The sequence below is a fragment of the Motacilla alba genome, chromosome 14 (genome assembly GCF_015832195.1).
Source record: "Motacilla alba alba isolate MOTALB_02 chromosome 14, Motacilla_alba_V1.0_pri, whole genome shotgun sequence".
Classification (NCBI taxonomy): Eukaryota; Metazoa; Chordata; class Aves; order Passeriformes; family Motacillidae; genus Motacilla; species Motacilla alba.
In genome coordinates, this window is record NC_052029.1 from 15,999,862 (window position 1) to 16,025,771 (window position 25,910).

The 25,910-nt window shown below is 60.2% G+C and overlaps 5 protein-coding genes across 13 annotated transcripts in view; 2 read left to right on the forward strand and 3 right to left on the reverse strand.

Moving 5' to 3' along the window:
* The window catches only part of TNRC6A (trinucleotide repeat containing adaptor 6A), a 43,889-nt gene extending 42,469 nt beyond the window's left edge, over window positions 1–1,420 (forward strand). For 4 of the 8 annotated variants that reach the window (XM_038151681.1, XM_038151684.1, XM_038151685.1 and 1 more), the window contains one exon: window positions 1–1,420. This exon is cut by the window's left edge and continues 1,322 nt beyond it. The gene's annotated coding sequence lies outside the window, so the exon portion shown is untranslated. The other 4 variants (XM_038151683.1, XM_038151686.1, XM_038151679.1 and 1 more) reach the window with 1 other exon arrangement.
* Window positions 1–7,930, reverse strand: part of LOC119707141 (nascent polypeptide-associated complex subunit alpha, muscle-specific form-like) — an 8,589-nt gene extending 659 nt beyond the window's left edge. Inside the window, exons 1-11 of the mRNA XM_038151691.1 lie at window positions 7,737–7,930; window positions 6,758–6,877; window positions 4,952–6,625; window positions 4,735–4,847; window positions 4,597–4,655; window positions 4,231–4,388; window positions 3,983–4,145; window positions 3,724–3,915; window positions 2,470–2,679; window positions 1,687–1,837; window positions 1–1,523 (exon numbers count right to left, since the gene is read on the reverse strand). The exon at window positions 1–1,523 is cut by the window's left edge and continues 659 nt beyond it. Of these exons, the coding sequence (XP_038007619.1) occupies window positions 1,449–1,523; window positions 1,687–1,837; window positions 2,470–2,679; window positions 3,724–3,915; window positions 3,983–4,145; window positions 4,231–4,388; window positions 4,597–4,655; window positions 4,735–4,847; window positions 4,952–6,625; window positions 6,758–6,877; window positions 7,737–7,803 (2,982 nt within the window). The 5' untranslated portion in view covers window positions 7,804–7,930 and the 3' untranslated portion in view covers window positions 1–1,448. The remainder of the gene's footprint in view (window positions 1,524–1,686; window positions 1,838–2,469; window positions 2,680–3,723; window positions 3,916–3,982; window positions 4,146–4,230; window positions 4,389–4,596; window positions 4,656–4,734; window positions 4,848–4,951; window positions 6,626–6,757; window positions 6,878–7,736) is intronic.
* Window positions 7,931–8,913: 983 nt separating this feature from the next.
* On the reverse strand, window positions 8,914–11,506 carry NDUFAB1 (NADH:ubiquinone oxidoreductase subunit AB1). The gene is made up of 4 exons (XM_038151696.1): window positions 11,225–11,506; window positions 11,027–11,114; window positions 9,743–9,849; window positions 8,914–9,083 (listed from the first exon to the last, which is right to left on the reverse strand). Exons 1-3 carry the CDS (start codon window positions 11,468–11,470, stop codon window positions 9,758–9,760), a joined length of 426 nt encoding a protein of 141 aa, XP_038007624.1. The 5' UTR covers window positions 11,471–11,506; the 3' UTR covers window positions 8,914–9,083; window positions 9,743–9,757.
* An 824-nt stretch (window positions 11,507–12,330) lies between these two features.
* On the reverse strand, window positions 12,331–21,390 carry PALB2 (partner and localizer of BRCA2). 2 transcript variants are annotated; one of them, XM_038151688.1, is made up of 14 exons: window positions 21,332–21,390; window positions 21,198–21,257; window positions 21,027–21,114; window positions 20,305–20,328; window positions 18,314–20,197; window positions 16,861–17,663; window positions 16,541–16,624; window positions 16,262–16,423; window positions 15,790–15,875; window positions 15,350–15,511; window positions 15,081–15,197; window positions 14,680–14,767; window positions 13,508–13,656; window positions 12,331–12,607 (listed from the first exon to the last, which is right to left on the reverse strand). In XM_038151688.1, exons 1-14 carry the CDS (start codon window positions 21,374–21,376, stop codon window positions 12,376–12,378), a joined length of 3,984 nt encoding a protein of 1,327 aa, XP_038007616.1. In that variant the 5' UTR covers window positions 21,377–21,390; the 3' UTR covers window positions 12,331–12,375. The 2 variants fall into 2 exon arrangements, with proteins under 2 accessions (XP_038007616.1, XP_038007618.1); XM_038151690.1 differs by lacking the exon at window positions 20,305–20,328.
* On the forward strand, window positions 21,390–25,907 carry DCTN5 (dynactin subunit 5). The gene is made up of 7 exons (XM_038151695.1): window positions 21,390–21,488; window positions 21,626–21,694; window positions 22,025–22,143; window positions 22,571–22,682; window positions 23,318–23,420; window positions 23,650–23,741; window positions 25,578–25,907. The coding sequence occupies exons 1-7, from the start codon at window positions 21,441–21,443 to the stop codon at window positions 25,596–25,598; spliced, it is 564 nt and encodes a 187-aa protein (XP_038007623.1). The 5' UTR covers window positions 21,390–21,440; the 3' UTR covers window positions 25,599–25,907.
* The last annotated feature ends 3 nt before the right edge of the window (window positions 25,908–25,910 follow it).

The window sequence follows — 25,910 nt, forward strand, 5'->3', positions numbered from 1 at the left end:
GAAAAAAAAAAAAAAAAACTCAACTTTTAGCACTGATAATACTTATTGCTCTGTAAGACTTTTCTCTGCCAAAAAAAAAAACGCTTCAAGCTGGAGTTGGACATTCTGCTTTTGACGCTGTCTTTTCTTAGTGAGTGGTGGTGGTTTGCTAATAATCCGTAGTTATCCGAGTTTTTGTAATCCCATCGAGTGGCTGTTCCTGCTCTGTGACTGTGTTACCGTGGGGCCGTGTCCCCGAGCCGACCTGAGTAACTATGCATCCTGTAACCACGGGCTGGGCTTACAGATCGTGTGTGTACCGAGTTTCCATGTTGACAAAGTTCTCGCAAGTTCTTTCTCGCAAAAGTGAACGAGTTACATCCTCTTGCCACAAAAGGTATTATTGAATGCTTGTTTAGTCCGTGAATCCCAGACTAGGCAAGGGTAAAAATTTTAACAGTGCAGAAATCGCCATCATTTCATTGCCTTGATTCTAATGTTTGTGTCCGAAGATGCAAAAGAAGTCAGTGGCTTTTAACTGTTTACAAATAGAATGTGATTGTAAAATGTACAGTTTGGTTGTGTTTGAATTATGAAGTTTCTCCAGATATTAATAAATCATGATGTTTTTGGCTGCTCAGCATATAACTGTCTATTTTTTGTGACTTTATTTGTAGGCTGTTTTCTATACGATGAGAATATCGACCGATCCGATAGCTCTGTATTCCCATAGGTTGAGTTTTCTTTTAGCAAACTGATTTTTTTATGAAGAGATCTGCATTTTATTCTAGCAAAAATCTCCCTCAACGTGCCCCCTCTGAGACTATGAGAGTCTAAGTGTAGAACTGCAGCTTGCTTTTCCTTTTCTATCCGAGCACCTTTGGGACCCCGTTGCCCTCGCCCTCCGAACAGCGCCCCATTTCCAGCCCCCACCATTTGTGCCCAGCTCGATGCTCCAGAGGACACGTGCGAATAAGGAGAGCGTTTTGGAAAATAAACTTTAATGCTTACGACATCCTGGTGTTTATACCTCATTGACATGAATCACGATGAGCGACGCAGCAGCTTTCGTGCGTCTCCCTCCCTGCGGCGTGGCCGAGCTCGTCCTGCGGCGGCCGTGGGGCAGAGCCGCTGCGTCCAGAGCCCCATGTGCCCTCCAGAACCGCCAGCCTTTCTGCCCAGACTGCCCCCAGAAGTCACGACCTGGTGGATGCCAGCACTGTGTGTCCTGACACCTCTCTGTATCTGCCTGCTCTGGAGTCCGCAGTCCCAGCCAGAGCTCGCGAGGCGCGGACGGGATCGGGGCAGGGGCTCGCCGGGCCCTGCCCCGCTGGGACTGACATCACTGACATCACACCCGCGTTGATTGTATCGTCCAAGTGTGTGGATTCCTTCACTGAGCTCGTTACGTGGAAATAAAATGTGGTTGGTTTCGAAGCTGGCCCTCGGTGCCGTCTGTTGCCGTGGTCTCAGGCCGTCCAGCTGCGCTCCAGCGTGCCCAGCTCCAGCCCCTCGCTCAGCGACTGCGGCCAGCGGGCCCTGTGCTGCAGAGTGAACGTGGCTTTACCCCTGGGCGCTGCTGTCCCCGGCCAGGGACGGCTCCCAGCGCTTCCCTGGAGTCCCCCTCCCGGGCCGGGGGCAGCCCGGGGCACCTGCAGCCCCTGCACTCCCACCCGGGCCCCCCAGCCCTTCCCGGCCCTGGCTCACCGGTCGCTGCCTGGAAAGCTGGTGGAGAGGGAAGGGAGCCCACTGGATGGGCTCCATGGGCCAGCTCGACACCGAGATGTCACTGGCTTTGCCCGAGTCCACCATGGGGTCGTTCATGCTGCTGGAGCTGGTGTCCCACTCGTAATGGAAACTGGGAAGAGAATCCACGGGTGGTTAAGAGACGGGGATAAGTCGGGCTGGTGCAGGGTGGGGAGCCTGTGCTGTGCCCCGGGGATGATGAAGTTGCTGTTGGGGCAGTGCCAAGCTCAGGCCCCAGACGGAGCACCCGGAGCTCTGGCTTTGCTCCTGCTCCCCTCGGGCCCATGGCTGGGGTGTTCCTGCCCATCCTGCCCTTTGCCAATAGAGCTGGAAACTTCCAGGGCTCTTTTTCCATGGACACCCCTGGAAGCGGGTTTGACTTTCCCATGAGCACACAGAGCCACCCCTTCCTGCAGGTGTGAACTGTCCTCCTTTACAGCAGTCCCAGCACGCACAGCTCCTCCCGTGGGAGAAAATAAAATAAAATAAAATAAAATAAAATAAAATAAAATAAAATAAAATAAAATAAAATAAAATAAAATAAAATAAAATAAAATAAACAGGTGCTGCTGCGTGGCCTCCGAGGGCCAGGAGGTGTCAGAGCTCCCGGCACTGCCTGTGGAGGAGCAGCCGCTGGCCGGGCAGGGCTGCAAACCCGGTTCCAGGGCTCCGTGTGCCCCGAAGCCCTCCCTGCCCAGAGCAGCAGAGCCCCCCAGCGCAGCCCGGCCAGGCGCTGCTCCCCACCTGGGCTGGCAGCGCGGGTGGGCACAGGGCGCCGGGCCCCGCTTGGCGCCGGCGGGCACGGCCGAGGCGCCCCCGCCGCCCAGCACCTGCAGGTGCAGCAGCTCCTCCGAGTTGCTGAAGGCCGGGTTGTCCAGCGAGCTGGCCGAGGGCAGCCCCGAGCGGGACCAGTACTGCGCCGAGACGTCGTCCAGGCGGCAGAAACGCCGGTAGCTGCGGGGCAGGACGGGCACGGGCTCAGGTGTGCGCACAGGGACACACAGGGACACACTGGGACACACAGGTGTGCACACACACAGGTACACACAGGTTACAGGTACAGGTACACACAGAGGTACACACAGGTGAGCACACATACAGGGACACAGGGACACACAGGTGTGCACACAGGCACACACAGGTGTGCACAGATATATGCAGGTGTGCACACAGACACACACACAGGTACAGACACAACAAAGGTACAGACACACAGGTGTGCACACAATACAGACACACACACAGGTACAAACACACAGGTGTGTGCACACATGTACAGACACACAGGTACACACAGGGCAGGCACGTGCACACGTGTGTACACACATGCACACACACAAGCACGTGAGCACACAACCCCAGTGGCTGCTCGACAACACAGATCTCAGATTTCTGCCCAAATTTCCTGGGTCCAGGAAGGGCCCAGCCGCACACGCAGGGTGACACTGATCAGCCCCTGCCGCAGCCCCGCGGGGGTTCAGCTGTTCCAGCGGTTTCCTCGGGAACAATCCCCACGGCGCATCACAAAACGGGCAGGGAGTGGGGCCAGGACAGCAGAGCCCCGCTCCCAAAGGAGATGCTCTGTCAGGGCCGTGCCCCAGCCTCGCTCACCCCCAGGATGGGCAGGACACGCTGGGGCAGGCAGACCCTGTGCCACGGGCAGCACTGAGGGGCGCAGGGACTGCGGGGTTGGAGTCACCCGCACATCTCACACATCTGTCCACAGCAGCACAGCCCACAGCCCTTCAGTGCCACCCCAGCCCCACACAGCCCCCCTCTCTGACTGCACCCCACTTCCTGTGGCTGGGAGCACCCCCTCCATCACCTCCCATGCCGCTATCCCGCTCCCTCCCGACGCTGTTTTCCTTGGCAGAGCCCAGCCCCAGCGCAGCGACCCCACCACGGCTTTCCCTGCCGCCCCACACCCAGCAGGGGCGGCAGTGCCCACCCTCCGGAGCCCGCGGCCCCCAGCGCAGCCCCCGGGCCCCGAGCTCCCACCTGCTGCGGCTCTGGTCCGCCCTGGCCTCCAGCAGCAGCGCCTTGAACCGGCGGACGGCGACGGCGGCGAGCACGGCGCCCAGGAGCAGGATGCTGAGCAGGACCCCGGCCGCCGTGCCCAGCAGGCCCTGCTGCGTCAGCCGGTAGTCACAGCGCAGCCCCACGAACCAGAAGTCGCTGCCCACGGGGCACCTGCACCGAGGGGGCCATCAGCGCCAGGGGCGCGGCGCCGCCGCCCGGGCCGCCCCGGGGCACTCACCGGCAGCGCGGCTGCTGGTCCCGGCCGTGGGAGCAGATGCCGTGGTTCTTGCAGTAGGCACGGTGGCACAGGGAGGTGCAGGTCACGTTCCCGCCCGCCCCGGGCGCGCAGGCGAAGCCGGGCGGGCAGGTGAAGAGCAGAGCGCAGGGGTCCAGCGGCCGCGCTGCAGGGACGGGTCCGGCTGCGTCACCCCGCCCGCCCAGCGTGTGCCCGCCGGCCAGCAGTGTGCCCGCCGGCCTCGCACTCACCCAGAGCCTCGTGGCGCAGGACCGGGGCCGTGCCCACCGCCAGCCCCGGCCGGGCACGGGCGGAGCCCAGCGCGGCCTCCAGGAGCTCGTCCAGCCCCGGCACCGGCAGCTGCTCGGCCGCGAACAGCGCGTCGTAGCGCAGCACCACGCTGCCCTCCCTGCGGGGACACCGCGGGCTGGGGGTGCCGCACCCCTGCCCGGCACTGCCCCGGCCCCGCAGCCTGGGACAGCCCCTGTGCCCCGTGCGGGGCAGCGGGACACGCTGCGGGACCGTGCCACCACCCACGCACCTGATCCCCGACACGCTGCGGGACCGTGCCACCACCCACCCACCTGATCCCCGTGCGGGACTGTGCCACCACCCACCTGATCCCGGTCACCTCCAGGCGCAGGAAGCCAGGCACCAGCGTGAAGAGGGGGGTGACCTGCGCAGGGCGGCGGGAGCTGAGCGCGGTGCCCCGGCCCGCAGCCCCAGCCCGCAGCCCCGGCCCAGCCCGCACTCACCGTCCGGTTGAAGCTGCTCAGCAGCTCCTGGCGCTCGTGGGAGCCGGGGTCCTGCAGGGCCGGCACGAAGCCCATGTCCAGCACCAGCTCACAGGGGATGCGCAGGAGGGACGCTGCAGGACGGCAGGGGGCCAGCAGGTCATGAGCCCACCCCAGGAGCCGCCTCTACCTCCCCCTCCTGCCGTGCCCCAGCGGAGGATCCCAAACCCTGACTCACCTCTCAGGAGTGGGGGCTGATCCTCCACGATGAACACCTGGGGGGCCCTGCCCACCCCAGCCGGTGTCACCGGGGGGGTGTCAGTGTCTGTCCTCCCTCTGGGGCTGCTCGAAGGCTGGGCCAGCTCTGTGTCCACCGCAGCTGGGGGGGACCCAGGGCCCCCACCGTGGGAATCTGTGGGCTCCTGGGCGGGCCCGGGCATCACAGTGGGCACATGAGCTGGGGATCCCCCTGTCACCCCCTGCACGTCCCTCTGCAGTACAGCAGCACGTGGCTCTGCTGTGACCGTCCCCGTGTTCCCAAGCCTTTCCGGGCTGGTGGTAGTTGTGATGGTGGCAGTGACACCAGTGATGGTGACACCAACAGCAGCGGTCGGTCCCAGGGAAGGGACAGGCTGGGACAAAGCTGGCTGCTGGGGAGGCCCCGGTGCTGAGGGGGGTGCCAGGCTGCCCACTCCCACCTGGGGCCCCCCCAGGGATGGAGGGCTCTCAGCAGGACCCCCCTTCGAGCTGGAATGGGGCAGCCCTGGGGAGGGGGCTCCCAGAGGGGTGCCCACAGTGGGACCGAACCCCAGGACCCCCCAGCTGGTCCCTGGGGAAGGCAGCGGGGTGGACAGCAGGGTCTCTGCAGAGCCACGGGCTGGGGGGATGGGGGAGGATCCAGGACTGGTGTGTGTCACCCTACCCTGTGCCACAGAGGGGCTGCCAGGGGCCAGGGGGACCCGGGGCTGCCCTGGGCTGGCTGACGGGCTCAGGGGGATGTGACCATGCTCAGGGGGACCCCCTGTGTCAGGTGGGCTCAAGACCCCCGTGGTCAGGTGCAGAGCTCCTCCCTGGCTGGGGGATGTCACCCCTGGAGTGCTGGCCATGGTGGTGGGGACAGGCAGACCTGAGCCCCTGCGTGTGGCAGGCAGCAAGGCTGGGCCTGTCCCCAGGGCTGGCCAGGCTGTGCTGGCCACAGGGCTCCCACCAGGCCCGAGGGACAGGGCAGAGGGGTGAGGGGCAGAGCGGGGACCCTCCCGTGGGTGGGAGGCAAAGCCCTGTCCTCCTGACAGCCCCCCGTGTGTCCCTGTGGGGGTCAGCAGCCTCTGCAGCCCCCCAGCAAAGGGTGACGTCCCTGTTGTCCCCGGTGCTGAGCTGTCAGCGGCCAGCGTGGTGCTCGGGCGGGTCCCTGGGCTGCTGTCACCCAGCTGGAGAGTGTCATTCTGGCTCTGCACGAGGGCTGTCCCCACGGCCCTCCATCCCAGCCGGCTGCTGCTGGACCTCCACTGTCCCCTGGCAGAACCTGGCGCTGTCGCGGCGGGTGGCGAATACCAAAGTGTCCCCTGCGCGGTCGTGGCACCTTCTGCTGCCACGCGTCCTACAGGGTCAGGGCCCGGGGGGTGCGCGGTGGCAGGACCCGTGTCCGCCTCCGCCGGGGCTGGGGTCCCTGCAGCGGTCACCCCCAGCCCGGCGGGGGCTGGCAGCTCCCCGCCTGCCGGGCCCCGGGGCGCCGGGGGCTCGGTGGCTGCAGCCCCCCGCCCCGCCGGCCCTGTCCCCTCCCTGCCCAGCCCGGAGAGCTCGGCTGTCCCGGCGGGGCTCCCAGGGAAGGGCAGCAGTCCAGCCTCTGTCCACAGCCGCTCCCCGGCCGCTGGTGTCGGCGGCTGCCCCGTGCCAGCTCCGGGCTGCGGGCGACCTGCGGGCACAGGCGGGAGGGGGACGCTGAGCGGCTCCGAGGCACGGCAGCCGCCGCGGGACGCGGGCCCAGCGAGCCGCAGCACACGCGGCCGGCACACGGGGTCCCGGGGCTGCGGAGGGGCGGCGGTACCTGTCCGGCAGCGCTCCCCCGCCGCGGTGCCCAGCGGGGCGCAGGGGTCGGCAGCGCTCAGAGCGGAGCCCGTCCCGCCGGCCAGAGCCGGGCAAAGCCGTGCGCAGCATTCCACGAGCACTGGGAGAGAGGGAAAGGAGCAGCGTGCGCCGGCGCTGGGCTTCGAGCATCCCGCACCAGCACCGGGCACCGACCCCGGAGCTACCGCTGAGGTGAGACCCCCGCCCCTTCCTGCCTTCTGTTAACCGTGGGGGGCTCTGCTGAAGGAGATGCTCCACAACAGCCCAAACCCAGCGGGGAACCACCTGCCCAGGTCCCAGCGAGCGGTGCCGAGTCCTTCCCCGCCAGCTCTGCCCGCGCTGGGCTCACCCCGAGCCCGGCCCCGGGCCAGCAGCGGCACCGGCGGCTCCGCGGGCAGGGCACGGCGCCAGCGCCGAGCAGGGCTCCGGGCAGGGCTCCGGGGCCCGCGGCGGCCCCGCTCCAGGGATAATGGGCGGCTCAGCAGGCGCCACGGCGGGTGTCACCGCCCGGCTGGGGCCGGGACTGCTCGGGGCTCACCGCGGGCCCCGCTCGCCCCCCGCGCCTCCCCCGGGCTCCCGCAGGGGCAGCACCCGCCGCCTTCGAGGCCACGGAGTCGCCCGGGCTGGCGGCACGGCTTGGCTCGGAATGGCCACACGGAAAACACGCGGCCGCCGCCGGCGCGCCCGCCCCGCTGCCCCCCGCCCCGGCAGCCGGCGGCCGGGCCCACTCCGGGCAGCTCCCGGGGACACCGAGCAGCAGCCGCCGCCCCCAGCCCCGGCCCCGGCGGCGACACGGAGCCGCCCGGAGCCGTACCGGCCCCACCGCCGCCGCAGAGCTCCGGGCCGCCGGGATGCACCGGCCCTGCCGCCGCCGCCCCCCGAGCGCAGCATCCCCCGCCCGGGGACCAGCGGGACCGGGACCCCTCCCGGCTGCGCCCACCTCCCCGCGCCCCGCTCACCTGCGGCGGCCAGGAGCCGGGGCAGCGGCGGCCGGGCCCGGGGCAGCGGGAGCCGGGGCCGCTCCATGGCGCGGCGCGGGCGGCTCTGCCAGGCGGCGGCAGGAAGCCCCCGCCCGCCCCCGCTGCGGCGGGGCGGAGGCGCCGGGAACCGCAGCCCCCGGCCCGGGCCCGCCCACGGCACCGGCACCGGAGCTCCCTCCCTGCGGGCCGGGCGGACCGGGGCTCGGCAGCTCGGCACGGCCCCCGGTGCTCAGCGCGGAGCCGCCGCCTGCGGGATTCGGGGGACTCACAGCCCCTGCCCGCCCCTCTCGCACCGGTTCATCCCGGGACGCGTGCTCTGCCCCCGGCTGTCCCCGCTCCGTGAGCCGTGCCGGGACAAAGGCTCCCCCGGGACGCCAGTGTCAGCTGCAGGTCCCTCACCGCGCCCCTCAGGGTCACCACACCCACGGGCAGCCAGCGACCACTCCCCAGCATCAAGCGCCTTGCGTCCACGCCGCGGGGAAACCCCCGCAGGCACAGCGGCCAAAGGCAGCACTCGCCCCCAGCTCCGCCGTGCGCTGCTCCGAGAACGCCCCAGAGCTCAGCCAGGCCGTGGGGCCCTGGAGAAGCTTCCAAGGGCACAGCGAGAACACCTGGGCCCCAGAGGCAGAGGTCACCGGTGTGCCAGGCACCTCACGGTGAGGTGCAGCTCCTGAGAACACCCCACCACGACACGAGCCCCATGTGCAGCACTGCAGCCTCTGCTCCATTTTCCATCCTTACCGCCCCCATTGCCAGAGGATCTGTTATCCAGGGACACTTCCTTGGCTCCCAGCCTGGCAGGGCTGCTGTGACATGTCAGTGTTCCTTGGCTCTGAGGAAAAACTGTTCATAAAGGACCCGTTCCTGCCTCGTGAGGGTTAAAGCAAGGCTCCCGTGCTGAGATGAACCGCGTGTACAGGAACAGCGATGTGAATTTGCTGTTCAGCAGCAGGAAAATCATTCCCCCCCTTTTTTTCCATCAGGAAAGCAGAAGCCTTTCACACAGAACTTGTTTTTATCAGCACTGATGAAACAAACAGTTACAAACATGCAGGGCAGAGCCAAATCTTGGGGCAGGGTCCCCAGAGTGTCCTTCACACCCAGCACCACCACCAGGATCCACCCACTGTGCGAGACAGAACAGCCACCACCAGAATGGTCTTAACTCTTTATTCCTGTTTTTTTCTTGTTTTTAAAGGACAACACATTCAGACAGCTTTAAATACAACATCCACGTGCAGCTCCCAGAGAAGGCAGCACTGGGGCAGCGTGTGCGCTCCCATCCATCCCCGCCGGCACCAGCCCGGCCCTGGTGTGGGACAGCTCCTGGGAAAACAAAGCCCACGTGTTTAACATCTCACCAAGCATTCAAAGGTACAGAAGTGGGTCAGGACACGCTGAGCGCTGAACACAGGCACAGAAGGAGCCCCCAGTTCTCTCCAGAGGCCACAGCTCCCACCCTGGCCCTGGACAGAGAAGGGTCGCAGCCGCCCTGCCCCAGGGAGCTGGGGGGAAGCCTGGAGCCACACAGGAACAGGCAAGAATGTGCATCAGTGCTGCAGGCTGGCCCGAGGCCACCTCATTTCCCCTGCAGCCCTCCCCGACCGCTCCTATAACCCTTTCCTGCCCATTTCCTTCCCGGCTGCAGGAGGAAACGGCAGCGGTGGCAGGGCTGAGGAGCCCCACACGCCCTGCACGGGGCCCAGGGGACACGGGGCCATGGCTGAGAGCAGCTTGCCACCCACTGCTGCCCCGGGGGAGAGCCGAGTGCTGGATGTGCTGTGCAGGATGAGAGGAGAGGCTGAGCCCCACGCCCTCTCTCCAGCTGCAGGTGCTTCAGGAAAACACCCCTCACCTGCCCTCCCCCTGGCACCCACAGCTGCTGCCAGCTCCCTGCCGAGCTGCTGGGCTCCCACCTGTGCCACACATCACCTGCACCTAGCCCAGTGTGTGCCCAGGCACCCTCAGAGCTCCTCTGAACTCACCTCTGAGCAACTGCTTCACTCGTAAACGTCCTTCTTATCTGCAATGTAATTTACAATCTCCTGTGGGCACATCAGCTTCTCTGCATCTCCGTCAGGAATTTCAAATCCTGCAAGAAAGGGCACACACTTAGCCCAAAGGGAAAAGGGAGCAAGGGCGAGGAAGGGACGGCTGGTGGCTCAGGGACACGCAGGCAGGGGCTGCTGGGTCAGCCAGAGCTGTCACTGCCCTGCCCAAAGGGACACTGCTTCCAGACAGGGGGCACGGCAGGCACAGCCGGAGCCAGTGCCCCTCGTGCCCTGGTAAAGCCACCAGGGCCCTCCCAGAGCCCCCCAGACACCCGTGTGTGACAGGGGGACATTCCTGGACCCCCCGGCTGCACCTGAAGCCCCTCAGGTGAGCTGTCATGTGCTTGCATGGAGCAAACCCCAGGGCAGGGCACTAGGGCTCCCGGGTCAGGAACAGCCTGGAATGTCTGCTTCTCTTTCAGTGCTCCTGGCCACACTCAGTTCATTGGGGATTGCAGACACACTGCCAGCAAGGGCTCTGAGAGTGAAACATCCACCTTGGGCTCAGAGTGACCAAACCCCAGGCACACCTACGGCCCAAGGTGACATTTAGGCACCTACTGCAGAGTTCATGAGCTTTAGGGACAAGCATGAAGAAGTCCAAAGGAAGTACAAAGAAATTTGGAATACAAATCAATAAGGAGAAAACCTTTTTTTTTTTTCTCTAGTAGGATAAAGGATGAAAAAAATTCTGGTGAGCAAAACCAACCTGGACTGTCTGGGGTTCTTCATCTGCAATGCCAAGCTCAGCACCCTCTGCTCCCTTTCCCCCTCCCCAGCTGGTGCCCGAGGGGGGTAGGAGAGAATTCCTGCTTGCAAAGGGGCTGAGCTCTGGAGCAAAGGGCCATATTCCTGACTGCTGCGGGTGCCAGCTCACTGCTGGCTCTGGGGGGTTTGCCCTGCTCTGGGGGCTGGCCCTGTGGGGTTTGCCTGCTCCCATGGCTGGCCCTGTGCCCAGGGTTGGCTCTGTGGGGTTTGCCTGCTCCCAGGGTTGGCTCTCTGGGGTCTGCCCTGCTCTCGGGGCTGGCTCTGTGGGGTTTGCCCTGCCCTGTGGGGTTTGCTCTGCTCCCAGGGTTGTCTCTGCGGGGTTTGCCCTGCCCTGTGGGGTTTGCTTTCCTCTGCGGGGTTCGCCCTGCTCCGTGCGTTTCCCCGTGTCCCACACGGCACAGGCCGGCGGTGCCGCCGCTCCCACGGCCCGGCCGCCCCCGGTGCCGTTACCGAACTCGTCCTCCATGGCCATGATGATCTCCACTTGGTCCAGACTGTCCAGGCCCAGGTCCTTCATGAAGTGGGACTCGGCGGTGAGCTGGGGAGGACACGGCGGTCAGCGGGACGCCCGGCACGGCCGCGCCCGGGGCGGCAGCTCCCGTTACACCGGCGCCCGCGGCCCGGCCGCCTCCCCCCGGGCCCGCTCACCTTCTCGGGGTCGATCTTATCGTAGAGCTTGAGCACGTAGAGCACCCGGTCCTTGATGTCGGCCAAGGTCAGGGGCGGCAGCTCGGCGAAGCCGCGGCAGAGCGGCGCGGCCACGCGCGGCAGCCGGAGCAGCGCGGGGCGGCCCGGCGGGGCGGCGGGCAGGCGGCGGAGGGAGCGGAGCGCGGCGGGGCGGGCGGGCAGCGGCAGCAGGCGGCGGGCGCAGGACGAGAGGACACGGGCCGCCATCGTCGCTGTCCCGGCGGGCGCCGCGCGGCGGGACCGGCGCCTGCAGCGCCCTCTGCCGGGCGGCGGCCGCAGCGCCATGGAGCGGGCCGGGAGCGGCGATCCCGGGATCCCGGCATGGACCGAGCTGGGAACCGTGATCCCGGGCCGCGATCCCGCGATCCTGCCTGGACCGGGCCGGGAGCGGCGATCCCGGGATGGACCGGGCTTGGAACGTGATCCCGGGATCCTGTCTGGACCGGGAGCGGCGATCCCGGGCCGCGATCCCGGTTGGACCGGGCTGGGATCCGCGATCCCGTGATCCCGGGATGGGCCGGGCCGGGAACAGCTCCACTGCGGGAGACTCCAGACCCTGTCTGGACTGTGTTCCTCGGTCACTGCACCGGAAAGCTCTGCCTCGTGTCCAGGTGGAACTTGCCATGCCCGTAGCCTCTTCTGCTATTGCTCATCACCTCTGAGAAGAGCCCTGTCCATCTTTTGGCACCCCCTTTAGATAATGACCCACACTGGTAAGGCCCCGCACAGCTGTGTCTGCTCGAGGGGCTCACCAGCCCCAGCTCCCTCAGCCTCTCCTCGCCGGGGGGATGATCCAGCCCCTTCACCATTCCACAGCCTCTGCTGGACTCGCTCTGGGAGCTCTGTGTCCCCTCTGTCCTGAGGAGCCCCGAGCTGGACACAGCTCTCCAGAAGTGCCTCCCAGGGCTGAGCAGAGGGGAAGGATCCCCTCTCTGACCTGCTGCCAATGACACCACTGTCCTCCTTGGTCCCCAGGCCACGCTGCTGGCCAGGACAGCTCGGTGTCCGTGAGAGCCCCCCGGTCCTTGTCCGCAGCCCCCCGTACAGCAGAGACAACAGACACGGGCTGGTTCCCGAGGCAGCACGTTTACTGGCCCCGCACGCCCGGCCCGTCAGGCGGCTCCCGGCTGGGGCGGCTGGTACCGGTACAGCTGCACGGTCCCGTCGCGGCGCCCGGCCAGCAGCCCGGCCCCGGCGGGGGCCCAGCGGGCCAGCGCCCAGTGCCCCGCGGGGCCCGGGGGCAGCACGGCCGTGCAGCGGCCCCGCAGCAGGTCCCACACGGCCACCGCACCCGACGTCAGCACGGCGGCTCCCGCGGCGTCCCACACGTCACCCTCCAGGTACCTGCGGGGACACGGGGGTCAGCAGCAGGCGGGGATGTGCAAAAACACCATGGCAGCGTTTGTTCAGTTAGCTCAGTTAAAGATTAACAGCAACTGCAGGCAGCTGACAGTCCGGACTGTTCCTCCAGTGCAGATGGGAAGGGAGGAGGCCATGGAAATCCTCCTGGACTCAGAACATACTTGAAAAAGGTGTACTCTTATAAAGTGGTCTCTTAAAAAAACACAGTGCAAATGTCCAAGGCCAGGTTGGACAGGGCATGGAACAACCTGGTCTAGTGGAAGGTGTCCCTGCCTGCAGGGCGTGGGACTGGATGGTCTTTAAGGTCCCTTCCAACCCAAACCATTCTGTGATTCCACGACTGTTCAGTAACCAAGACCTCGGTCCACCACTATTCCCCCACATCCATCACACTTCCTGTGTAAGGAACTGCAAGGCTGAGCCTTAAACGCAAGGCTGAGCCTGCTGATGCCTCAAACACAGGACAGGAAGGAAAAGGCCATGTGCCTGCAGCCAGCTGCTGCACACAAACAAACCTGGCAGCACGGAATGCTGCAGCGCCAGGGGTACAGCCAAGGAGCCCAGGGACACTCCCCCCGGTCCCGGGGGCACAAAGCCAGTCCTGAGGAGCCCAGGGACACTCACCCCGGTCCCGGGGGGACAAAGCCAGCCCCGTGTCCCCGCGGTGACGGTGACAGAGCTGACAGGGCGAGGGGTCAGCGCACAGCCTGGAGAGGGAAGCGGGCAGGAAGCAGCCCACGCCCCCGGACACACGCAGGGCCGGACGCAGCCCCTTATCACCAGGGAGATGCCGCTGGATCCCTGCCAGAGCTAGCCCGCTCCTCAGGGCTCTCCCAAAGCCCCCACGGAGCCAGCCCAGCCCAGCCCAGCCCCAGGACTCGCCTGCCTGCCGGGCCGGGCGGGAGGCAGGAGAGCATCACCGCCGCGCTCCGGCCCGAGCGCGGGTTGAAGGCCACCACACGGAACGCTGGGCTTCCACTGCACTCGCTCTCTTTGGCATGAGGGTGGCTTAAAACAACAAACAAAAGGCCCTGATACAGAGAGGGGAAAATACATCACTAAAGACAACAGCAGGAGGAGGAAAATCAAAATAATTTTCCAAAAATTAACTGCTACACTCTCTCTAATCACAGCCCCGTGAACAGTGATGCATTATTTTTACTGAGGAAAACAGAAATGGTTTATTTTCCTTATCAAATTAGATAAAAGCAAAAGCAGCTGCTGGCTGATAAGGGCTGATGCAACACAGCAGAGTGACAGCTCAGTGACCCAAGGGATTTATGAATTTCTCTTCCTGTTTCAAAAAGCTAAACCTGCCATAGGAGAGGTGACACTTCAAAAAACAAAAGAAGTAAATTTTCTGGGTCACATTTTAATCCCTACAAGCTTAAAATGTAACAAAAATTCCACGGAAAGCAGCACAACTGAAAACATTAGCTCCCAGAACAGCCAGAAACCAGCATGAAATATCCTGGGATGGATAATGTGAGGAAGACTCCAAAGAGTCTGACCCAAGGCACCATTACTGGACAAGACATTCTTGTCACAAAAGGCTACATGATCATTGAAAACACTCAAATCCTTGATAAAACACAAAACCCCATCGGGAATCACAGCACAGGTAGCAGCAAGTGGGAAAGATGGTTAGTATGAATGCTGGTTTCACACAGCTCATTCCCTTGGGCATGTATGTCCAGAGGAACCACTCACAGAGGGTTTCTAATGCTGGCAGCACCCACGTGTGACATGGAAGAGGCTTGCCAAGCACCAGGCCTGGGCAACAGCACTTCTGCTTCCCACACACGGCGTGCTGCAGCTTTGGAATGCACCAGGATGCATTGCTCCCCTTTATTAGCACCCTGCAGAAAGCCAGGAGTCAAGGCAGCCAGCATGCAGCGTAGGTTATTTATTCCTCCAGGTAACCTGTCTACCCTTGAATTATTTGCAGTGTATTGAAACAGCTGACAGCCCAACCCTCCCTAGCGACTTCAATCCTTTCTATCCCATCCCAGCCAGTGCAGCCCGAGCATGAACTGTGAGTTTTGTGTACGTACGGAGTCAGAATAGGCTCGATGGCAGATGGAAGCTGGGTAGGAATAACCAACGTGCATCTTCCTCAGGAGCTGACCCGTTTTCAGATTCCTGCAGTTGGTGAAAACACAAATTCTGACTCATTTCTAATCACAGTTACACCCCTGTGCAGGACGAACCTGGGTTTGGTTCCACATTAAGCAAACCCAGCCAACAGCCAGGAAGGGTGTAGTGAGGATGATACAAAAGCAATGGAATTACAGCAATTCCCTGGCTGTCTGACTGTGGTGCCACACTGGCCACTGGCCCTCTGACAACCTCCATTCCATGGTGGCTCAGCAGCCAGCCAGCACCCCCATACAGCCCTGCAGCTGCTGACACTGCCCCCAGCCCCTAAACTGTGTGTGGCAGAGGAAACACTCACCAAACCACAACGCTGTTCCCTGCAGTGGTGCCCACCAAGGCCTCTCTCATCCCTTCTACTTCAGCAAAGGCTGTAACTGTTTCTTCTGGGGGCATCAGAGTCTGCCTGTCCTTGCTCCTGAAAGGAGACCAGCACACAGAAGAGCAGGTAAAACAGAAAGAGTGTGTTCTGGAAGAGGAACATGACACTGCTCGACATCCGAGGTGTTTCCTCGCTTTTATCCCACCCACCACACGGAGACCACCCCAAGGCAGCACCCCCAAACTCACCCCCCTGTCTCTGAGAGAAAAACCATCTCCACTTGCTGCTCCTGCACGGTCCTGCTGCTGCTCACCAGCCTCCAGTCCTTTAGCCCAACAACTGCTTTTATATTCCCAGTTTTCACTAGGGAGTGCTTGAATGAGTCGGTCTCAGAAGAATAAAGCAAGAGCCTAAATCAAGAGACAAGCACACACCATGACAGGAGGAAGCCCCACTCAAATATGCAGTAGCACATAAAGGTCAGCCTCTGTTCAATCAGCCTGCCAGCTCTGAGGTGAATAAACAGGTCTTTACAGTTGATTTTTAGAAATCCCTTCCATATTTTCCAACTGTTAAAGCAACTGAGAAAGTGCCACATCAGTAAAAAGACAATTTCTACCACTTCTCACAAGGAGCTGAGCTGCAGCTACTCAGGGTGCAAAGCACTAGTAAGAAATAAATACAAAACCTTATTTCTCCAATCTCCAGCTCTCCCAGTGCTACACACACGAGGTTACAGGTGTCTGGCAGAGGAACAATCTGGATTACAGGAATCTGGGACAACAAAACAAGAATTCAGTGCCACCCACTGTGTCTCTTTGACTTTATTCTCATTTTCTAGAGTGTTTCAAGTAAAATGATGTGGAGCAGGATTGACTTTCAGACCCCTCTCAAGAAGCACACTAAAATGAACAGCTGCACTCTCTGCTGACTGCTTGCCTAATTAAACAATCCCCAATGACATAAGAGACAAAACGTGACTCGAGGAACTCTAGGGGGAAAAAGCACAAGTGAAGTGCAGCCACCATCCCGTGCATGAGGTATTAAATTCCAGCAGGTAACACACAACCGCGCAAGCTACAAGCTCCTTGTATCTCAGGAGCTAACTCACGGGGCAGGAAAGCTGCCCTTGCAGGTAGGAATAGGGAGCGTGTTCATACCTCTGTCAGGTGCCAGCTGTAGACCCTTGCCCAGCAGCCGGGTGCCCGTGGCTCCCAGAGGGACACGGCGCTCTCGGAGGCAGTGACCACGCGCAGCTCCCTGCGGCCAGCTGCTGCCCACCACACCGCGCCCACGTCCACCGCGCCCGAGCTCGAGCAGTCCTGCCAAACAAACGCTGCTGGCCTCCTCTGACACACAGCACACCTGCTGCACCTTTGTTAAACTGCCTCTTGCAGGGCTGCTGCTGCCTCGCTAACAATTCCCCGCTGTTCTCCCACCTTTAGCTCTGACACAAACTGCAAGCTCTCCTCTCTGGGGCCGGCCGGCAGCACTGCAGTCAGCTGTTCTGCTGCATCTTCTTTCTGCATGAACAAGGTAAAGAATGAGTAATAATTCAAGCTGACATTACATTCAGCACCTGCAAGAATGAGGCAGAATTGTTGCACGCTCTCTGTCACTCTCAGGCAGGTACTGCATGCCACTGCTATGATACATGCAAAGAGAACTTTTCCCTGGAGTCAGACAGGACTCTGGAAAAAGGGAATTTGCCCACAAAACCACTGCCTTAGTACCCTTCACAAAGATCCCAGCTTGTTACCTGTTCAGCTGGAGCTCTGCAGGATTCCTGCTCTTTGTTCTCTGGCTGCTGATGCTTCTCCAAGGACACAGTCTCATCAGGTTTGTTCTCAGGACCTCTTTCAGCTGCTGAGGGCAATGCTGTACCTTGCTCCTCCTGGTTTCTGGTGGCCTGAGCAGCACAGCTGTCAGGGTGCAGTGGCACAGCAGGGTCTCTGTGTGCCACATCCCCCAGGGCCAGGGCAGCTGCTCCTCTGGGGGAAGGTGGGGTCGCTGGCACGGCAGGGACAGAAGGTGTGTCAGGGAACACCTCAGTGTGCACTGAAGGTAAAACACCTGGGGTTGCACCCACAGCAGGGAAAACAGACGAGGAAATCTCAGACTCAGGGTGAGTGGGAGCCTCAGCCAGAACAGTCCCCATGGGAGTAAACAGCAATTCATGGGTGGAAAGCTCCTTCTTGGAAATCAGGCTTTCCATGCAAGGGAGCTCAGGCAATCCAGTTTTGGAAGGTGAATTCAAATTACTTCTGAGACTTTTTTCTTTTGGCTTCAATTGTGCATCTGGTGTGTCCTCTGGAGCCACACCCTCCCCAGGCACAAAATCCTCCAAGTCATTCACAGGGGAAGATTTTAATTTCTCCAGTTTCAGCACTCCAAATTCCTCGTTTGGTAAGTGGAAGTCCCTGATGCCCAGCTTAGGGACCAGCCACTGCAGGCTGCGGAAGGAGAAGAGGGAGCCACGAGTGTCGGGGTCCGCAGCAGGGAGCCCAAGGGCAGCAGGACCCTGTGAACCCATGGCACTGCTGCATCCTCTGCTGCTGTCATCTAAACACAAGGACACAAGACAGAACACAATGTCATAAAATAACCAGCAACTTGCCTTTTCAGAATCTCGCATGAAGGGTGTCTTGGATTTTTAAAAAAATCAAAACACCATATTCATCTTAACGCACAGAAGTGGCACTTTTCTGGAAAGACACTACACTCTGCAGTTACTCAGTACCTCTGCATCAAGCCTTCAGCTCAAAGACCACCACCAAAGCCTGGCAGATACGCCTGAGTGCTCGGTCAGTTTGGTTTATTGGTTTTCTCCCTACACTTTCTCTTTTCACAATATTCACAATCATTAGCATGCACTCTCTGCTGGAGGAATGGACGGACATTCATTTGCTGGCAAACCAGCCCTAGTGTTGGCAGCCTTCACTCCAACAGCAAGGGCAGCTCAGTAAGTTCCCAGCCCTGCTCCTGCTCTGCTCATTCCCTGCAGAAGTTTCTGAAATTGTTCAAGGAACATGGGCACCACAATAATCTATTTTTAAATAAAAAAATCTCATTTTTAAAAGAATAATAGTTAACCCCTATTGTATTTTCTTGCATAAACACAGCGGGGTGTGACCAGCAGGGCCTGCACACACAGGGATGCTCCCTGCCTTGGGGAATGGGGCGTTTTGGGGGGGTTGTATGTGAGGAAGTACCTGCTGAGCCTGTCGGGGGCCTGTGCCTGGCAGAGCAGCGCAGGGAGCGGCGCAGAGGGACACTGACCCCGGGGAGCTGCTCAGCTCCTCGCTGCCTCTTCACACGCCGCACGGGATGTTTATCTCCCTGACACACAGCAGCACTGCCTTCCACATCTCCCCCAGAGCTGGCAAGAGTGTCACTCCCCGGGCTCAGGGAATCGCTGCTGTGGAGTGGATCTAACAGAGCCTTGTGGCATTTGCCTGGCACCTGGCTCCCGCCCCAAGGAGGGTCAGGACCCGCTGGCTGTGTAGCTCCAGTCACTCCTGGCCCTGCAGACCCCAGGGCTGCAGCACCAGACAATCTCCTCTCATCTGAGGATGACCTTTCAAGGTTAGCATCACAGTTTTCCTTTTCACTCTGGTTCTCATTTGACAGCAGAGCACTGCTTTCATTGGCCATTGTGGGATCCTGACTCTCTACAAGCTCTTGTGACACTGGATGCACGGGGGCCTTGCAGGCAGATTTTCTTCTTCCCTTCTGTTTCCTCTGGGATTGTCTCTGCTCTTGCCTTGTGCTAGTGATGCTTTTCTGAGGAATGGATTCAAGAGAAGTGCTGCTGCTGTTGGATGCAGGAAGAGACTTCTGAGAACTACTTGAGTTTGCTTGATCGTTTTCTGCTCCAAGAAAAGGGAAGGGCTCAACCCCTGGCTCCAAATCACCCTCAGCTCTCTCTTGCGAGGGCTGATTGGGGTTTGCATCTTTCTGCTTGCATTTACTCCGCTGACCTTTCTTGCTCCTGCCCAACTGGCTGAGGATTACAGCATCCAGGTCCACCTTCCTCTGGCAACTGGCCATGCGGCGAGTTGTGCGCACGTAGTACTCGACGGGGAAGAGCAGCCCTTCCACCACTGTGCAAGAGCTCAGCATGCCCTCGGGAGCTGCTGCCTCGCCAGCAGGAGAGAGCCCTGACTCAGTTTCAACCTGTTGGTTCTCCAGCAGTTCTCCAGCAGCGTCCAGAGCTTTATCTGCAGGACAGGGATTCAAGGTGTTAGTGTCACTTTGATGTCCTTCATGGTTTTCGCTCTCTTCGGTTCTGGTGTTATTTCTGCTGTCAGGCAATATTTCATTTTCTGACATTAAATCCAGGAGCCCATGTAACTTTCCCCGATCTGCACACAAACTCTGACCCTCTGGCTGTTTTATTCTGCTGGGGGATTCTTCTCCGCCATCACCTCTGGGGTCAAGTAAAACAGAGTCTCCATGCTGTGAACATGGCTCGTGTCCATCAGGTGTGGCCACAGCCCTCGAGGACTCAGGCTGCCAGATGTCCCTGCTGTCCCTCGGCACATGTGGGGACAGCTCAGGCTCTCCTGCAGTGACACTGCCCTCAAACACATCCTGTACAAGCCCTGATGCTGCATCAGGAGTGAAACTATTTTCTTCTCCCAGCACAAGCACCGCCCCAGGTGCCCTTTGAGCAGGTTCCTCAGTGTGCGAGAGGCTGCTGTGCCTGAACACTGGTGACTGAAGCTCCTCTGCACTGGCAGTTTGATTTTTCATCATTTCACCAGCGCTGATTAGATGCATATCACGCACTGATTCCCTTTCCTTTGATCCCAGGGCCTTCGTCCGCCTGCGCAGCTTCATCATGCCTCGGGAGGTTTGGGGCTTTTTCTCCACAGGGACAGGCCTGTTGATCCCACGGCACAGGCTTTCCTGGCTGGCCTGAAAGCTTTCTGCCCGGGAGCTGTCCTGCGGGCTACCCTCACCACTGGAGAATTCTGGAACATGCTCAACTGTGACAGATGTTTTCTTCTCCGTGGCAGCATCAGAGCAGGTTTTAGTCTGTAACTGAGAGGGCCCATCTCTGTCAGCACTAGGAGATGTGTTATCTCTAGAACCTGGGGGAAAAAATGCCACACGTGTAAAGCACTCCTAAAGTCCTGTCCAAGAAAAACATCACACGGTAAAATCAGGCTTTGTTATCAGGGAAAGTCGGGGATCTTACAGTCAGGATCGGAGCACTGCAGACCTGGTGAGGAGGGAAGCAGAGAGAGCAGCTGTTACTGCAGACCACAGCTCAGCCCGGGGCAAGGGCCGTGTGGGGCAGTGGATGTGGCCGCAGCGGCCGAGGGGTCAGCAGGGCCGGGTGCAGGACAGTCCGTGGGGGCTCTACGGGGCAACAGTGGCCACCGGGTCCCCGGGTACCCGCTGTCCTGTCCTGGGGGACTGCCTGCGGCTCCCACCTGGGGCGGGCACCCCGTTCTCCCCAGCTCCCACCTGGGGCACCCCGTTCTCCCCAGCTCCCACCTGGGGCACCCCGTTCTCCCTGATTCCTATCTGGAGCACCCTGTTCTCCCCGGCTCTCACCTGGAGCACCCCGTTCTCCCTGATTCTCACCTGGGGCACCCCGTTCTCCCCGGCTCTCACCTGGAGCACCCCGTTCTTCCCGATTTTCACCTGAGGCACCCCATTCTCCCTGATTCTCACCTGGAGCACCCCGTTCTCCCCGATTCCCACCTGGGGCACCCCGTTCTCCCTGATTCTCACCTGGGGCACCCCGTTCTCCCCGGCTCCCACCTGGGGCATCCCGTTCTCCCCGATTCCCATCTGGAGCACCCCGTTCTCCCCGATTCTCACCTGGGGCACCCCGTTCTCCCCGGTTCTCACCTGGAGCACCCCGTTTTCCCCGATTCCCATTTGGAGCATCCCGTTCTCCCCGATTCTCACCTGGAGCACCCCGTTCTCCCCGGCTCCCACCTGTGGGGCTCCGCTCCCGCCGGCCGTGGCTCCTGGCTCGCTCGGCTCGCCGCGCCCGCTGCGGACACACAAGACCCGGCGGGGCTGGGACCGGCTGGCGGTGCGCGGTGCCCCCGGCCCGGCCCGGCCCGCTCCGCTCACCCGCAGCCGGATGACGGTCTCGCTGTACTCCCGCCTCAGCAGCGCCAGCTTCTCCCGCAGCTGCAAGAGATACCCGTCGGGATGGGCCCGGGACGGTCCCGGCCCCGGTCCCGGCCCCGGCCCCGGCCCCGCACCTTCTCCTTGTCGGCGCCGCTGAGGGCGGCCGGCGGGGCCGCCATGGCAACCGGGGCGCGGGCGGCGGAGGTGACGCGGCGGAAGCGGCGCGGGCGGAGCGGCGCGGCCATGGAGCTCAGCGAGATGCTCTACAACAAGTCCGAGTACATCGAGACGGTGCGGGCAGCGGGCAGCGGGCAGCGGGCAGCGGTGGGCAGGGGGCGGCGGGGCCGAGCCGGGCGCGCCGGGGCGGCGGGGCCCGGGACACCCGCGACACCCGCGACACCCGCCGTGACCGCGCGTTCTCCCCGCAGGCCTCCGGCAACAAGGTGAGCCGGCAGTCCGTGCTGTGCGGCAGCCAGAACATCGTCCTCAACGGCAAGGTGAGCGCCGGGCGGCGGCTGCCGTGCCCCCGGGCGTGCCCCGCAGCATCGCTGGCCGGCTGCTTTCGGCCCGGCTCCTCCGGCCCCCGAGCAGCCCCAGCCTGCTCTGTGCCCAGGCCTGCTCTGTAATGCTCACTGCCACGGCCAGGGGCACAGCTGGTGGCTCCAACCTCCTGCACTTTCGCTTTGTTGCCACTTTTCTTTTGAGTGAAAGAGTCGTCCCTGAAGTGAGGGAATCCTGCTGGAGTGCCCAGGCTTGGCAGGGGTTCGTGCAATGGGTGTCGCCACAGGCGGCAAGGGGAGCGGGTTTACCTGTGTGTCCTTCTGCAGACAATCGTTATGAACGACTGCATCATCCGCGGGGACCTGGCGAACGTGCGGGTGGGACGGCACTGCGTGGTGAAGAGCCGCAGCGTCATCAGGCCGCCCTTCAAGAAGTTCAGCAAAGGGTAAGAGTCCCCTTCCCTCTGGGAGATACCTGAAAAATCTGTCAGCTTGACTGAGTCTTGTGTTCTCTTGTGTTCTGAGAACTGTTCCTTTTGCAGCAATTTGCAGAGATACATCTCTCAAATCTGCTTTTTGCTCAGATGCTGAGGTGTGCCTTGGGGGTTGGTGTTCCAGCCCTCTGCTGGGTGGAGAGCAATAGATTAGAATAGCAAAGTGAAGAGCATGTTCCAGTTTCTGTGTGTTTATTTACATCTTCCTTCTCATTTGGGCCGTCCTTTAGAGAGGAGAAACCCAGAAACTGTTCTGTGTCCCTTAGCACCAGATCCACATCCGTTAATCCATCCGGGGACAGCAGACTCCGTGGGGTGATTCTGGGTCTGGCAGTGTCAGTTTGTTTGCTGCACACATACCAATACTCTCCTGTTGCAGGGTGGCTTTCTTCCCTCTGCACATTGGTGACCATGTCTTCATAGAGGAGGACTGCGTTGTCAACGCGGCCCAGATCGGCTCCTACGTGCACATAGGCAAGAACTGTGTCATCGTGAGTGCCATTTCTGTATTTTCTGTGAACTCCTGGGTGCTGCTGAGGCCTTGTGACAGCAGCTGGGAGGGGTCTGCGCCAGCTGCCTGCAGCAGGCTCGCCGTCTCTGCGCTGCTCCTTCCTGCTCCTGGTGCTTCTCTGCAGGAAGCTGAGCTTTCAGGTGTACTTGTCTGAGGACAGCGTGTTCCGCTGCTGCTGGCTGCAAAATCCATCCCGAGTGTTGTCCCTGTGGCTAGTGGGATTGCCCAGGGGAGGCAGCCTGGCCACAGAGTACAAGTGGAATTGTGTTTCTGTGTAAATAAGACCAAACAGTCAAGGCTTCTGTGTGCTGGGGTCGAGAAGGCCTTGCTGGTACTGCTGGACTCGGGTTTTTGGTGCCAGTTTGAACCCTGACATGTTAATGTGCAGTTGTACCTGTGCTAGCTAAAAGCAAGCAGACATTTTTCCTCAAAAGGAAAAGTTAATTCTGTTGGGAGAGCATTCAGTCAGGATAAAGATTTATTCTTGTGATCTCTTATAAAGGATATGTTTTGAGCAATTAATCTTCTTGAAATTTAGGTAACATATCAGTAATAATAAGAAAGCCTCATGTTTGTAGTGTTGTAAATATAAACTTTTCCTGTTCTCTGTTTTAGGGACGTAGATGTGTTTTGAAAGACTGCTGCAAAATCTTGGACAACACAGTACTCCCTCCTGAAACTGTAGTTCCACCTTTCACCGTCTTCTCAGGCTGCCCAGGTATGCTCCCTCTATCTCCCCTTCCCAAAACTGCAGATAACAGGGATGTTCTTATTTTAAATGGGATTTCTCAACCAAAGGTGTCCATTAGCATTTAGTGCCTAAAAATAAAGGTATTGGTTGCTTGCTGCACTGAAAAGTAGCACTTTTAACTTGTGAAACTGCCTGTTTTAGTGCATGGTACACGGGTGGTACATGGTGACTGATGGCCACGCTGTTCTTCTTGCAGGCCTCTTCTCGGGGGAGCTGCCGGAGTGCACCCAGGAGCTGATGATTGACGTTACCAAGAGCTATTACCAGAAGTTCTTGCCACTCACTCAGGTCTAGTAGCCCATTTGCCGTGCCTCAGGCACACAGGAGCGTTCTGGGGGTGGGCAGAGGGCTGCTGAGCCCTGAGCCCCGTGTGCGTGTGCCTCAGCGGGCCTGGCCAGGCAGTCCCTGCTGACAGCTGCTGTGTCCTGTCCACACTCCGTGTGCTCGTCCCGTGTCCTCCATTCCTCGTTGTCCGAGTTGTGCCACTGAATGTTCTGGGGCTGGGAAAGCTGGCCGCCTGCCTTGGGGCAGCAGCTGGGCAGCGAGGCAGGGCTGACACGTGCTCTGCAGCCTCAGCCTGTCTGCTCAGTTCTGTCCTGACCCAAAGCTAGGCTTAGGTTTGCCAGGCGCAGTCTCCGTCCCAGCGGGGCTGTTCTGGCTGTGCTCTGGGCGCTCGCCAGGGTTCATTAGACCCAGGCCTTTCCCTTGGCACAATACTTGCTGCCCATGGGCCTGCATGTGAGGTGCTTCCTTTTCTCCCTGGGATTCTCTCCAGGGGTATTCATCCTGCTGTTGGCTTTAGGAGTTTTGGCTGACACTGGCAGCTGTCTTTCTGTGCCTGACAGGATGTTCCTTAGCTTTTAGCTCCTGAAGCAGACTGACCTGTCCTGTGCTCCCACCCCTCAGGGCTAGTGTTCTTGGGGTCAGTGCCACTTCCTGAATATCACAGACCCTAAAGAGCCAAAGGCCTTTGGAAAGAGGATTGCCATGTCACTCACAGAATTCAGTGCAGCAGAAAGTGGGTAATTAAAAGTGAGAGACTGCTGCAATTGTCCCCATTTATTACCCAGTGTCTGCATTTGCAGAAAGCTCTTCTGTGCTTTTCTACGTTATGAAACTTAAGAATGACACACAGACTTCTTAGAAAGAGTGAAGATTTCATTTTGAGCAAGTAGTAGAGTATGAATAGTTCTTGCTGAGAGCAGCTCTGAGAGTTGGAGGCATCTGACAGACAACTGGCTGCACACCAGTCTGCCTGCTCTGGTGTGCTCTGTTAGAGCTTAGCACAGCCCTGCTCTGGGTTTTAACCTGGAGCTCCTGCATGTTGTGGTGTAGCAGCTGGGGGTATTAGGTGTGTGGCCCTGGATGAGCAGCCCTCAGCTGATCTGTGTAGCCAATGCTGATAACCTTAGTAGCAAATAGCTGTGTGAGTACTAACGTGTGTAGTAGCTGCTGTACATCCCGTGTAAAACCACTGACTGGTTTGTATTTTTACTGTACATAAATTAAAGCCTCTTCAGTTGTTCAAGTGACTCGTGACTCTTCAAATCAAACTAGATTGAGGTTCTGCTGTGCCTGGGCGTGAGCCACAGTCCCTTGTTCTGTGTTCTGTGACTGCTGCAGGCTATTCTGGCTGTTCTGTGCATTACAACATGTAGTACAGCGTGAAGCAGCTGCTTGCTCCCTCTGAGGGGCCCGAGACGCCTCCCCTGTCACAGGCTTGGCAGGTTTGGGGCTTCTTGTGAGATTTCCTGCAAGTCAGGAGTTCAGAGCACTGCTTTGCTCCAGGTGTCTCTAGCAGTGTCTGGCAGGAGCGGGGTGTCTGTGCTGTGTTGCTGTGTTGTCACCTCAAAGTTTTGACACCACATTGTGTGTTTCACTGGGGTTGCTTGATCAGCAGCCACAGCAGCAGGGAGAGGAGTGGGAGAAGGGATTTGAGTTTGGGAGTGGGATGGCAGCTGGAAAAGTCTGACTGATGAATTTCCACAGCCACCTGAGAGAAGAGCTGTAGTGCATGAAGGGATGTAACACTGCAATAACATGTTTCTTGGCCTGCTCTTCCTTCTAGCTGTCTGAGCTGACTCTTCTGCCTTAATTAAAACCTCTTTTGTTGTCTTTGTTAAGGTGGCCTCTGGCAGGGCCTAAAACCAAGCCACCACTGAAGATCCCTAACACCCAGCACTGTTAACATTCCTTACACTGGCCACTTTCTCCTCCTGCCTCTGAAGCGTCCCTCTGAGCCGGGCTCCGCTCTCCGCCTCTGCCACTTCTGGGAAGATGGAGTGTCAGTGTCCCAGCTCTGCAGGCAGCCTTCATCCAGCGTGCTGCAGTAGAATGACACAGGAGGCTGTGCCTGCAGCCCGAGGAGCTGCAGGAGTGGGGAAGCATATCCTGCAGGGAGGGGAATGTCTTCTGTCAGGAATCTGTACAAACACTGAGCACTTCTAACCCCAAGTT